Source organism: Gambusia affinis, linkage group LG01, assembly GCF_019740435.1.
Source record: "Gambusia affinis linkage group LG01, SWU_Gaff_1.0, whole genome shotgun sequence".
Lineage (NCBI taxonomy): Eukaryota > Metazoa > Chordata > Actinopteri > Cyprinodontiformes > Poeciliidae > Gambusia > Gambusia affinis.
In genome coordinates, this window is record NC_057868.1 from 32,317,505 (window position 1) to 32,329,192 (window position 11,688).

Consider the following 11,688-nt stretch of genomic DNA (forward strand, 5'->3'; position numbering starts at 1 on the left):
GCCAGTTCACATTGTTAGCAGAACTAGAGGGCCCCAAAACCAAATTTCGCTTAGGGCCCCATGGAGGCTTGAGCCGGCCCTGCTAATACATTAATGAGTAGCTCCCAAGGAAGTAAAATCTTAATTGCTATATCAGTGTCGCTGTGGTAACTTTGTTGTACCAGTTGAGTGGGAGGCAAGAGACCATCAGCTTTTATTCCTCACTTTTGTGATCTTCATTTCAAAAACATTGGTGTGGGTAAAGCACAATCTGTCAGAAATAGGATTAAGACATGTGATGGGAACTACACAATCCTGCCTTTATTATGTAATCTTAAATTATGCATGAGTGTAAATACAAGGTGAAATGTGAGTACACCACGTTTTAATTCTATTGTTTTACATATCAGGACATTAAAAACCCATTTAGTCTTTATGGTGTAAATAAATAAGCCAATTACAGACAGAGGTGAATAAAACAGCAAACGACATAATATTTTGGGATGGTGTAATGTTACAGCTGCAACTCTTCCTGCTCATCACTCTGAAAATTTGACTTTTAAAGGCTTTATTACAACTACTTTGGATTCCATCATTGTGCAAGGACAAATAATTCACCAGTGGAAAAACAAAAGTACCAAGTCTTTTTTTTAAACATTCAATTAGGTGAAATTCCCCTCGTTTCCCCAAGAGTCTCAATAAATGCCAGATTTTAATTTCATCAAGCCACAACTTTATTTCCATCTTGGTATAAATTGTATAAATGAGCTCAGATTTAATCGGCAACCTTTCTTCAACTCTTTGTTGACAGGATCCCGTTACATCGTCAACTCCTGCAAAGCAACAAAAAACAAAAGGTCAGTATGAGATCAAAACACTGTTAAACAGCACTTCTAAGAGTTTCTCTCTTCTCAGGACAGAAATGTTGGCTTCAGTAGTCTCAGAAGAACGAAAGTCACTGTGTTAAATCATCACTGAAGAGTCATTCATTGCTGACTAAATCAATTTTCACCAATAAAAGTTTTGAATTCTCACCATAATAGCGTTGACAATGTCGTTGTTGTTGTTTTTCAGGGCGCGTACAGCCTTTGCCCGCGACACGTTGGCTTGTGACATGACGAGTTCGATATCCTTCACCTCGACTCCGGTCTCATCAACCTACATATAAAATTACAGTAACGTTGTGTTTTTCCCTCCCATATTTTCTTTACCACAAAACAGCATTAATTTAACACTGGAGAAAAACGACATCTTACCTCTTCCTCTTCGCTTTCCTCCTGTACTGTGGGCGTCTGTGTGTTGTCCTGGATCTTTGCTGTAGCTTCTCCCTGTACCTTGAACTTTTCTGCTGCAGCCAGCTGGGCTTGCTGAGAAAGATCTTCAATCTGTGGCACAGATGACATGAGAAAAAAAAAGAAAAAGAAAAAAGATTGTTACATGAGTAGGCTTCAACAGATTCACTATCAATATGACACCATTAGAGGCATTTATAAATAGCAGGCCTACTGTCATTCGGCAACATAATCAATGACTTTTATGATGGAAGTGTCAGTATTGATATTTTTAGTCAATCTTTTAGAGAGCATCCTAATTTGCCCAATTTCTTCTCCTCCATGTTTGTTTTATTTTCCTCCAAAATGAACATGGCATATACAGCGCATAACCACCAAATGAGCAAAGCTGTAACAGTCAGAAGTAAGCAGTGGCTGCTGTCATGTTCTGTGAACTGCAGCAGCAGAAGTGCCATGCATGACGGAGTAGCTTTTAAAGAGATATGAAAATTTTGATTTACTTTTTATTTTGTAGATGGAAAATTTATACTGAACTTAAAAAAAGTTGTTTGTTATATTATCACCTGAAAAAAAAATGCTTATGGAAATGTTTACACATTTCTTCATATGTAGACTGTATAGCTGACTAAATCCATTTTAATTAATGATGTCCAAATAAATAACTTGAACCCAATAAAAACTGAAAACGTATGTAAGTCGACAGTGAGTTTCAGTCTCCATTAATACTTATTAAGTTGATGCTTTGATACAAGCATATAAGTGAGGCCTATTTTTGATTATTTCCATCAAAATCCAATATTTGAAATGTTAATTACTTTGGCTTTTCGCTTGGTAAATCATGAGGGTTTTCTTTTTATTATAGTCTTGTCATGCTAAATTGAGCACATAATTCATAAAATTAATACTTAAAGTACAAATCTTTGCATATTATGTAGTGTATGCAATAAGACAAAAAAAATCTACTTTAAACAATTAGCTTCTTTAGATGATAAAACAAAATTGGTCTATAGGTTAATAAAAAATAGTGGTTATTATAAAGTGGTTTAGTTCTTGTTGAAGACACTGATGCTGGCCGGTTACCTTAGCTTCACCGAAGACGATGTATGTATCTGATGCAGGGCTCTTGTAGACGTCTGGTTTGGTGATGACGAACAAGATGTTCTTTGATTTGCGAATGGTGACCCTGGTGACCCCTGTTACCTGCCTGAGTCCAAGCTTTGACATTGCCTGCAATCATGTGGAATAGTGTTACAAATGTGGCAGAAATCCAGAAAAAGCTGTCTCCATTTGTACAAGGAGGGCATGATGATTACCTTTCGTGCCTTCTTTTCACTGCGGCTCTGTTTGGCTTTGCTTACAGGCTCTTCGTCTATTTCAGCAGCTGCTGCAAGCTATAAGAAATAAAAATTTTACAGATTAGGGCAGCATGGAAGTTAAGAGGAAATTAATACATTTTTAACATGAAAAACAAATCTCAGAACATAGAAGTGGCTTCAGTAAGCTCAGAAGAACGAAAGTCACTATGTTAATCATCATTGAAGAGTACAAGTCATGCCATCAGGTCAGGATGTTTAATTTAAACCGTGGTCAATACAAATAATATCCTTACCTGAGCTTGTTGTGTTTGTGTCTGTGCAGAGTCCTGTTCTTCCAGCTCAGGAACTGAGTCATCACTGTCTGACTCTGTGCCAGATCCTACAGAAACCAACAATACATTTATTTATAGGGTACCCCTTCAAACTGTTTTAGAAATAAGATGTAAAAATAAAAAATAGCAAACATTGTCAGTGGGTCTGAATTTTACTACAAAGGAGCCACAGATGAATAGATTCTGCACCAAACAATCTGAACATTTTAGTTAAGAGCCAAACCCATGTTTAATGGGTAATCTCTGTACCCAATACATCAACACTAACAAAAGGCCAAAAGAAACACAATGCTAAACTGCCAACAAAAAGCAAACTGCTGACACCGTCAACCCAAGTCAATGTAAACTTCCCACACTAGATAGTTGTTAAGGTGAATGACCCCATCTAAAAATCTTAGAACTTTCCAGAACATGGGGCTGGGAAACAGACAGCACAAAAATGAGAGAAAGAACAGATACCATTGTCGTCCTTGATCACAGACTCCATCTTGGCTTGGGTTTCAGCAGGTTTAGACGATATGACATGATTAGAGGGAGCAGTGCTGATTTTCTCAGCTTCAGGCTTGACAGGTGCAGGTTTTGCAACTGCCTCGGCAAAAGTAAGTTTACGTGGGGCTGGGGGCGGAACAATAGGCTCAACTGGAGCAGGTTTTGAGGGAACCTCAGCAGTTTGCTTGGTTTGTTTAGGTGCCTCATCAACCTTCGGTTTTGCTGGTTTAGGACTCTCAGTAGCGGGTTTAGGTGCTTCAGCAGCAGTTGGTTTGGCTTCTTTGAGCGCTTCGGCTGGTTTGGCCTGCTTTGTTTGGCCTGCACTGTCAGGAGCTGTTGCTTTGGCCAATGGAGAAGCCTCAGGTGTTTTAGGGGCATCTGCAGCCGCCTGCTTAGCCTGTTTGGGCGCCTCAGGGGCCGCCTGCTTAGCCTGTTTGGGCGCCTCGGGGGCCGCCTGCTTAGGCGCCTCGGGGGTTGTTGGCTTAGCCTGTTTGGGCGCCTCGGGGGCCGCCTGCTTAGCCTGTTTGGGCGCCTCGGGGGCCGCCTGCTTAGCCTGTTTGGGCGCCTCGGGGGCCGCCTGCTTAGCCTGTTTGGGCGCCTCGGGGGCCGCCTGCTTAGACTGTTTGGGCGCCTCGGGGGACGCCTGCTTAGCCTGTTTGGGCGCCTCGGGGGCCGCCTGCTTAGACTGTTTGGGCGCCTCGGGGGACGCCTGCTTAGCCTGTTTGGGCGCCTCGGGGGACGCCTGCTTAGACTGTTTGGGCGCCTCGGGGGACGCCTGCTTAGACTGTTTGGGCGCCTCGGGGGACGCCTGCTTGGCCTGTTTGGGCGCCTCGGGGGACGCCTGCTTGGCCTGTTTGGGCGCCTCGGGGGACGCCTGCTTGGCCTGTTTGGGCGCCTTGGGGGACGCCTGCTTAGCCGCCTCGGGGGCCGCCTGCTTGGCCTGTTTGGGCGCCTCGGGGGCCGCCTGCTTAGGCGCCTCGGGGGCCGCCTGTTTAGGCGCCTCGGGGGCCGCCTGCTTAGACTGTTTGGGCGCCTCGAGGGACACCTGCTTGGCCTGTTTGGGCGCCTCGGGGGCCACCAGTTTGGGCGCCTCAGGGGCCGCCTGCTTAACCTGTTTGGGCGCCTCGGGGGACGCCTGCTTAGCCTGTTTGGGCGCCTCGGGGGACGCCTGCTTAGACTGTTTGGGCGCCTCGGGGGACGCCTGCTTAGACTGTTTGGGCGCCTCGGGGGACGCCTGCTTGGCCTGTTTGGGCGCCTCGGGGGACGCCTGCTTGGCCTGTTTGGGCGCCTCGGGGGACGCCTGCTTGGCCTGTTTGGGCGCCTTGGGGGACGCCTGCTTAGCCGCCTCGGGGGCCGCCTGCTTGGCCTGTTTGGGCGCCTCGGGGGCCGCCTGCTTAGGCGCCTCGGGGGCCGCCTGTTTAGGCGCCTCGGGGGCCGCCTGCTTAGACTGTTTGGGCGCCTCGAGGGACACCTGCTTGGCCTGTTTGGGCGCCTCGGGGGCCACCAGTTTGGGCGCCTCAGGGGCCGCCTGCTTAACCTGTTTGGGCGCCTCGGGGGACGCCTGCTTAGCCTGTTTGGGCGCCTCGGGGGACGCCTGCTTAGCCTGTTTGGGCGCCTCGGGGGCCACCAGTTTGGGTGCCTCAGGGGCCGCCTGCTTAACCTGTTTGGGCGCCTCGGGGGACACCTGCTTGGCCTGTTTGGGCGCCTCGGGGGCCACCAGTTTGGGCGCCTCGGGGGACGCCTGCTTAGCCTGTTTGGGCGCCTCGGGGGACGCCTGCTTAGCCTGTTTGGGCGCCTCAGGGGACGCCTGCTTGGCCTGTTTGGGTGCCTCAGGGGACGCCTGCTTGGCCTGTTTGGGTGCCTCGGGGGCCACCATTTTGGGCGCCTCAGGGACCGCCTGCTTAGCCTGTTTGGGTGCCTCCTGTCTATCTTGTTTGGTAGCCTCAGGGCTCTCCCGCTTAGCCTGTTTGGGCACCTGCTTAGCATGTTTGGGTGCCTCGGGGGACACCTGCTTAGGGGCCTCAGCAGCCACCTGTTTGGCTTGTTTGGGTGCCTCAGCAGGCGGTTGCATGAGTGCCTCGGGGGCTGCCTGCTTAGCCTGTTTGGATGTCTCGGTTGCTGCCTGCTTGGCCACTTCCAGGGCTGGTCTAGGTGCCTCGGTGGAGGTGGCTTTGGCCTTCTTGGGTGCCTCGGTTGGTTTGACCAGTTGAGGAGTCTCAGAATCTGCTTTAGGTGCCTCAGCAAATATTGGTGTGGCTTGTTTGGGGACCTCAGCAGCTGTTGCCTTTAAGTCAACCGACTGAGCCTTATTAACTACCACAGCACCCTTTTCGGGTGCTTGTTTGGTAACCTCAGGAGGGGTTGACTTTACACCAGCATTTGGCTTGGAGACTTTAGGAGGTGAGGCCCTAATGTCCTCAATATGTTTAGGACCTGTGTTAGAGATCAATTTGGTTTCATCTGCTGGCTTCACAGCAGCAGCAGGTTTGTCTTGGCCAGTGTTGCCAGCAGACTTAATGACCTCCTGAGTTACAGTTTTCACTGGGGCTGTTGCCTTAGGAGCTTCAACAAGCAATGGTTTGGGTTCAGTACCCATCTTGGCTTTACTGACCTCTGGAGGAGCAGAAGTAGCCCCTTTAGGTCTAGGTTCAGAAGGAGACATAGCAGGCTTTGCGCTCTCTTTGGCAACAGGCGGTGCCGAGACCTGCATTTTACCAAGCTTCTCAGGTGGGATAAGTGGAGGAAGCTCATCATCAACCATAAGCAATACGGGTTTTGCAGAAGCAACCTTATCACCAGATTTTGGGGGGCTAGAAGCAATAGTATCCGAGAATGAAATTGGTGCTGCAACAGCAGGCTTTGGGGTGACTTTAAATGCAGGGGGTGGCTGAGATTTCGTCTCAACTGGGAAAGCTATAGCTTCAGTAGTCATAGATTTCTTCAAGTTAGGTTCCTCTGACGTTTCCTTTACGTCTGGGACTTTGTGATCTACCTGGACAGGAGCAGGCTCAAATGCCTCCCCTTTCTTAGCCTTTCCTTGTTTGCCAGCCTTAACCACTTTTGGGGCAGAACGATTGGCAGGGGAGCTACTGGCCGAAGAAGCCAAAGGTGATGCTAAAGGTGATGCCAAAGGTGACACCACGGGTGACCGGGGAATAGAGGAGGGAGTAGATTTGGGTGAAGTGGGTGAGGAAGAAGAGGCAGACATAGAGGAACGTTTTCTTCTGCCAGGTACAGCCTTTGGGGCAGAAGAACCCTGCCCACTCTTGGCATCTTTGCCTTTGGCCTTTGCAGGGCCAGAAGCTACCTGAGGTTGCTGGGTGGAAGCTGGGGCAGGAGGCGGAGCTGAACAGGAAAGAGATTCTTTTAAAATTGTATCCCAATAGTTCAAGAGGTAGGCATGCGGGTTGAACATTCACAAACCAAAAAGCACTATCGGGCTTCTGTTAGGAACAAAACAAAACCTCAACACATCTTCCAGAATTTTAATACAAGCCAGCACCACAAAACAAAAAGTGCCTTTTTCCACACAGAAACCTTGTCTGTATTACTATAGAAAATAGTTTGGAGAAATAAATTTGCATAACTAATAGAAGTCCCATAAAATACTGCACATCAAAAAATTCCACTCAAAGACTTGCATCTAAAAGTACTCATAATGACTTAGAAATATCAAGTAACTTATTGTAATAGTGTAAATGTTTTTACAATTCAGATTTATTACATTCTTTACTAAATTATGACAGGAAGAGGAAATAAAATGACATTATTATTAGCCTGCCACTGTACTTTTGGGATGTACAAATTAAGCATCAGAAACGGCAATAAAACTGTGAATATCAGGGAATTTATTCATTTGTGCTTGTGGTCTTGACAAACCTTAACTTCTTAAAACCTCAATGACTTCCCTGATTAAAGATCTGAGACTGATCTGTTCCTGCTGCTTCTAGTCTGTCTTTTTTAATGAGACCTCAACAACAGACAAGACAATTAAACCAGTTCTTACAATTACAGTTGGATGAAAAACTCCACATCTACAAAGAATGAGAACTAACTTACGCCACACAGAGCTGATTTAACTCCTTATAAATATTTTGTTGATTTATCAATAAGGGAAGCAAGCTAATGATACATTTCCTCTATTAAAGTAAGACCAATCATCTTTTTTGGACATTATATATTTCAGTATTGTAAAAAAATAAAGTTTTGCTCTTTTAAATGCAATAAAAAGTTTATTTCCAAACTCAAGAAATAATGCTAAATATTTATGCCATATTTGACAAATTAACTTATACCAAACACATATCCCTGGTAAATAAGTATTTAACTAGGGATTCATGCTTATTAATCCCTAGTTAAATAACTTTTAATACTAGTTAATAAGTATTAACCACATAGTGATATTTTTAAAGTCACTATATCTCCTGTTAATTGTTTTGCAGTCAAGTTGAAAACTTGATTGATCCTAAAACGAATCTATATCAACAAAAACTAACAATAAAGGCAGCCGATGATAAGTCTTCCTGTTGTGTAAAAGAATAGTCTCAAACTGCATGTAAAAAAAAAAAGATGGAAAAAACTGACATGGGTTTGGTTTTCATGGAGGATAAACCAACCTGAAGGATGATGGGTGGCTTCATATTTATCAGTCCTCTTCGTCTGAAAAGACTTTGATAGAAGGATAGGTGTGTTCATGTCAGAAATATCATTCTCAAGGACCACATCGGGATACATTTTATCCTCATCAGCTTGACCATCAAGTGAGGTCTTAGGTGAAACAATCCTCCCATCTTCATGTCCAGGACCAACATCTTCTCCTAATGCATCATCAGAAACTGGTTCGATATCTTGTGTGGATAATTTTTCAACCGCAGCAAAGCAATCATTTTGTTGGCCTTCAGCAGTAACCACATGCGGCCCCAAGAAAGCCAAAGGGGCCTCAGAAGGAGGGCCACATTCCTCAAGAGCTGCCCGACCAGCTGAAGCCTCAGCTGAGACAGCAGCCAGCCCTTGCTCTGGGACAGCTATGGCCTGAAAGCTGCTCACTTCTTGATTTATGGCTATACAGTTGGCTTGATCACAGAAAGCTTGAGTTTGTGTTTCTTCTGCCAGCCCTACTTCTTGAGCAGATATAGCTGTTACTGGAGGATTTTTACTCATTGTGGGAGGAAGAGGAGCATTCAAAACTCCAGGAGCTGATGAAGGAAGAGCAACAGAGATGACAGGAGGTACAAAAGGTAAGACTTCAGACCTCACAGAAGTAAATAAAGGGAAAATGTGCTCCACAAGAGAAAAGATGTGAATAAAAAACACCAACTTATTTGGTTTTGGAAAAACTAAAGGGTGAAGAAATGTCTTTGATGAACAGTGATGGTGTCCCAAACTCCATGCAGTGTTTCAGTGTGACAGCAGTGAAGACACGTTTTATTTTTAGGAAGTTTAGAAAAACTGACAAATATCACCCTTATTACTGTGATAAATTCCATACGGTCACTACTATATACTTTTCATCTTATAGTAAGATCCTTTATTTCTTACCACTTTTCTTCCCGTGACAATATTCCACATCTAGATATTTAATATAAATGCTTGAAAGCAGACAACCACTAATTAGAAGAGTTGCTCCACAACCTTGATGAATGACTGAAAAAAAATATTATGTAAAGGTCAAAACAGAGTCAAACAGAAGACGCCATCCTTAAATTAAGAGTTGTAGTAATTTCACATCGCTAAACTCACTTTTAATGATTCTTAGACTAAACACAAACTGATTTTATTCACATGTTAGAATATTGTTGGCTTAAAATGATTTTAAAAAGATTAACACTAGCTCCTTTTTAGGAGCTCAACTTCTTTGAATCCTATCTTGTACTCTTGGTTATCTTTCAGAGCTTTAAGAGGAGTTTAATTATATTCCAAGTTCGTTAGTGCCTTCAGAGAGTATTGTAGGTATACCTGCTATGTATTGTGGGTAAGGTGTGGCTGCATGTCTTGATAAAGTTTGTATAAATATGTATGTTATTTTTAAACAATAATATTCTATATGAAAGTGTTGCAGTTGTATATCACACATACGTTCCTGTTTCCGTTCTTATTTATTGTTCTGTGATATTTTTAAGTAATTCGTTTCGACAGATGGCGAGAAACGCAATTTTGTTTTCTCATGTGTCTAGCACATATTGACAATAAATAAAACTTTGATTTTTTATCAAAAAGCCTATTCTAAACTACAACATTTTAAAGTCACAGGTTTAACTAATCAAAATGCATAAGCAACCTAAATCTGCCAAAGAATCAAATCCACACACCAGATTGTTTTAACAAGCAGCAGTGTTACAACAATGTACCTCAATGTCAGTCATTCTGTGCAGAAACACAAACACCACTCAACATGCATTATGTGCCAAATCCAGTTAGCCAGTCCTTGTAATCACACTCTATTGTGAGTTTGAGTGAATGAAAGAGGGGTCCTGGATTACGCTTTACTCAAAATCCTAAAACGGACACATACTGTCACCAATCTCAGATCACATGAATGCTGTCAGCTTTTATATCAACACCTTATCCTGCAGAGTCTACTCCCTAAACCGAAAACGTACCAAAACACAATTCTCGATTCAAATCACATCCAAGCAGAAGCCATGCGCTGACAGATGTATAATTTATTTAAGATCCAACACCCCACTTTGCAAAAATGCAGAACAGCAGCGTGCAAAACTGAGAAGTCAAGCTGTACAAACCAGTCTCCGCTTGAGGCTGCTGCATCTCCTGCTCGGTGACTGGGACCGTTTCTGTTGCTTCGCCAGGCATGGTCGCTGGTAGGGAAAACAAAAACACAGGCTTTAAATTGTTTTTCAGCGTTCTGAAACCAAGTACTGCCTCTGTCGACACATAAAAATCTAAACGCAGAACTGCGGAGATCGGCTGGACAGATAACATAGAACAAACTTTAGCTTTGCGAGCCGTTTGTAATGCATTTAAGCAACACTAGCTACAGCTAATTGCCTGTTAGCCTCAATCGAAAGAAGACAGCTGCCAAAAACTATATATTGACATTTTTCCTCCTATTAGTCATGTTTATAGCAATCCAGGTGGTTGTCAATGATATTAAAACTAATACCTCGGGATAAACAAGTAACCGCGGCCCTGACAAACTGCTAGCAGTGTGTTTTACATCATGCTCCCCCATTTTGAGCCGGTAATCAGCGCTAACAGAGGCAGATTCTCGTTAAAGCGAGAGCTCTTATAGAGTAATAATTGTAACGGCTTAATGGTGAAACTTTAATCAAACAGACCAAACCTACTGCAAAGGCAGAAATGAGTGAAAAACAAGGGGATGTAGACGGATTGTTAGCGGAGAACTCACCGACTCAGGACGCTATTTCCAAGATGGCTGTGAGAGAGAACGCCTGACCTCAGGCTCAACGTAATATCCGGTGGAGAAACCGCTTCTGCATCCAGGTCAGCTAAAGCAACGGCGACCTCTGAATAATAACAATCATATCAATGATAGTGATCATTTTAAACAGTATGTCCAACTATCATAATTTTTAAGCACACACACAAACACATATATATGTAACGATAATAATTTCTCAGCTTTATAGTAAAAAGTAATCAAAAGTTTGTCGTATCTAGTTATATTAATTTAAGGAACTTTTTGGTAAAACAAACGTTTATTTCAGTATTTTAGAAAGTACTGTTACTCTTTTAATTTTACTACAGTAAAATTGAAAACTTGTTTCACAAGCTTTTTTCTTGTTTTTTTATGAGCCTGTTGTGCCAATTTGAGTAAAAAAATATAAGTACTATATATTTTACCTGAAGTATTTGTTTCATAAGTGTTATGTTGGAAAAAAAAGGTGATTTGAAAAAGTGTTTCTTCTGCTTTTGTATTTTTTTAGTCCTTGAAATACCAGAAGTTAACTTTATTTTAATTTTATCTGATATTTTTTAAATATTACACCGAATGTTATCAGTTGCTCATTTGTAAATTGCTCTTTTACCAAATACTTGTTTACTCTACTCTAAGTCATTTCTTGAAGTTACTCTTTACTTGTACTTGAGTAAAATATATATTAGTGCTACTCTTGAGCAAATATCTATTCCAAGTCCTAATGGATTTGGATGACATTTGAAAACATTTAGATTTACAGTTTTCTGCAGCGCGTCATGTTTTGATTGTTTGAGCACATTTGTACCTTATAAAATATATTAATGCTGGAAATATTACACAAAAGGTGAGTGCAACAATCAAAATAAAAAGGGAAAAAAATCTCA

At 43.1% G+C, this 11,688-nt stretch overlaps 1 protein-coding gene and 2 non-coding genes across 16 annotated transcripts; all 3 read right to left on the bottom strand.

Annotated features, from left to right (window-relative positions):
• Nucleotides 1-689: 689 nt before the first annotated feature.
• naca (nascent polypeptide associated complex subunit alpha) lies at nucleotides 690-10,889 on the bottom strand. 14 transcript variants are annotated; one of them, XM_044130227.1, is made up of 11 exons: nucleotides 10,775-10,889; nucleotides 10,149-10,223; nucleotides 5,138-6,753; nucleotides 4,754-5,023; nucleotides 3,379-4,696; nucleotides 2,881-2,966; nucleotides 2,585-2,662; nucleotides 2,352-2,498; nucleotides 1,236-1,364; nucleotides 1,015-1,137; nucleotides 690-812 (listed from the first exon to the last, which is right to left on the bottom strand). In XM_044130227.1, the coding sequence occupies exons 2-11, from the start codon at nucleotides 10,216-10,218 to the stop codon at nucleotides 798-800; spliced, it is 3,852 nt and encodes a 1,283-aa protein (XP_043986162.1). In that variant the 5' UTR covers nucleotides 10,219-10,223; nucleotides 10,775-10,889; the 3' UTR covers nucleotides 690-797. The 14 variants fall into 14 exon arrangements, with proteins under 14 accessions (XP_043986162.1, XP_043986135.1, XP_043986190.1 ...); XM_044130200.1 differs by having other exon boundaries at nucleotides 4,730-5,023; XM_044130255.1 differs by having other exon boundaries at nucleotides 3,379-4,303; nucleotides 4,631-5,023.
• On the bottom strand, nucleotides 886-960 carry LOC122840505. The gene has a single exon (XR_006372247.1). It is a non-coding gene; the product is annotated as a small nucleolar RNA SNORD59 (small nucleolar RNA).
• Nucleotides 2,741-2,813, bottom strand: LOC122840511. The gene has a single exon (XR_006372248.1). It is a non-coding gene; the product is annotated as a small nucleolar RNA SNORD59 (small nucleolar RNA).
• Nucleotides 10,890-11,688: the final 799 nt, after the last annotated feature.

What these genes read in the sequence shown, in the direction of transcription:
- naca (XM_044130171.1), bottom strand. Translation starts at nt 10,218, where the DNA reads ATGCCTGGCGAAGCAACAGAAACGGTCCCAGTCACCGAGCAGGAGATG. An exon ending in CTAAGCAGGCGTCCCCCGAG is followed by an intron (nt 5,024 to 5,137) that starts GCGCCCAAACTG and finishes GTGGCCCCCGAG; the next exon opens with GCGCCCAAACAGGCTAAGCA. An exon ending in CACAAACACAACAAGCTCAG is followed by an intron (nt 2,663 to 2,880) that starts GTAAGGATATTA and finishes TATTTCTTATAG; the next exon opens with CTTGCAGCAGCTGCTGAAAT.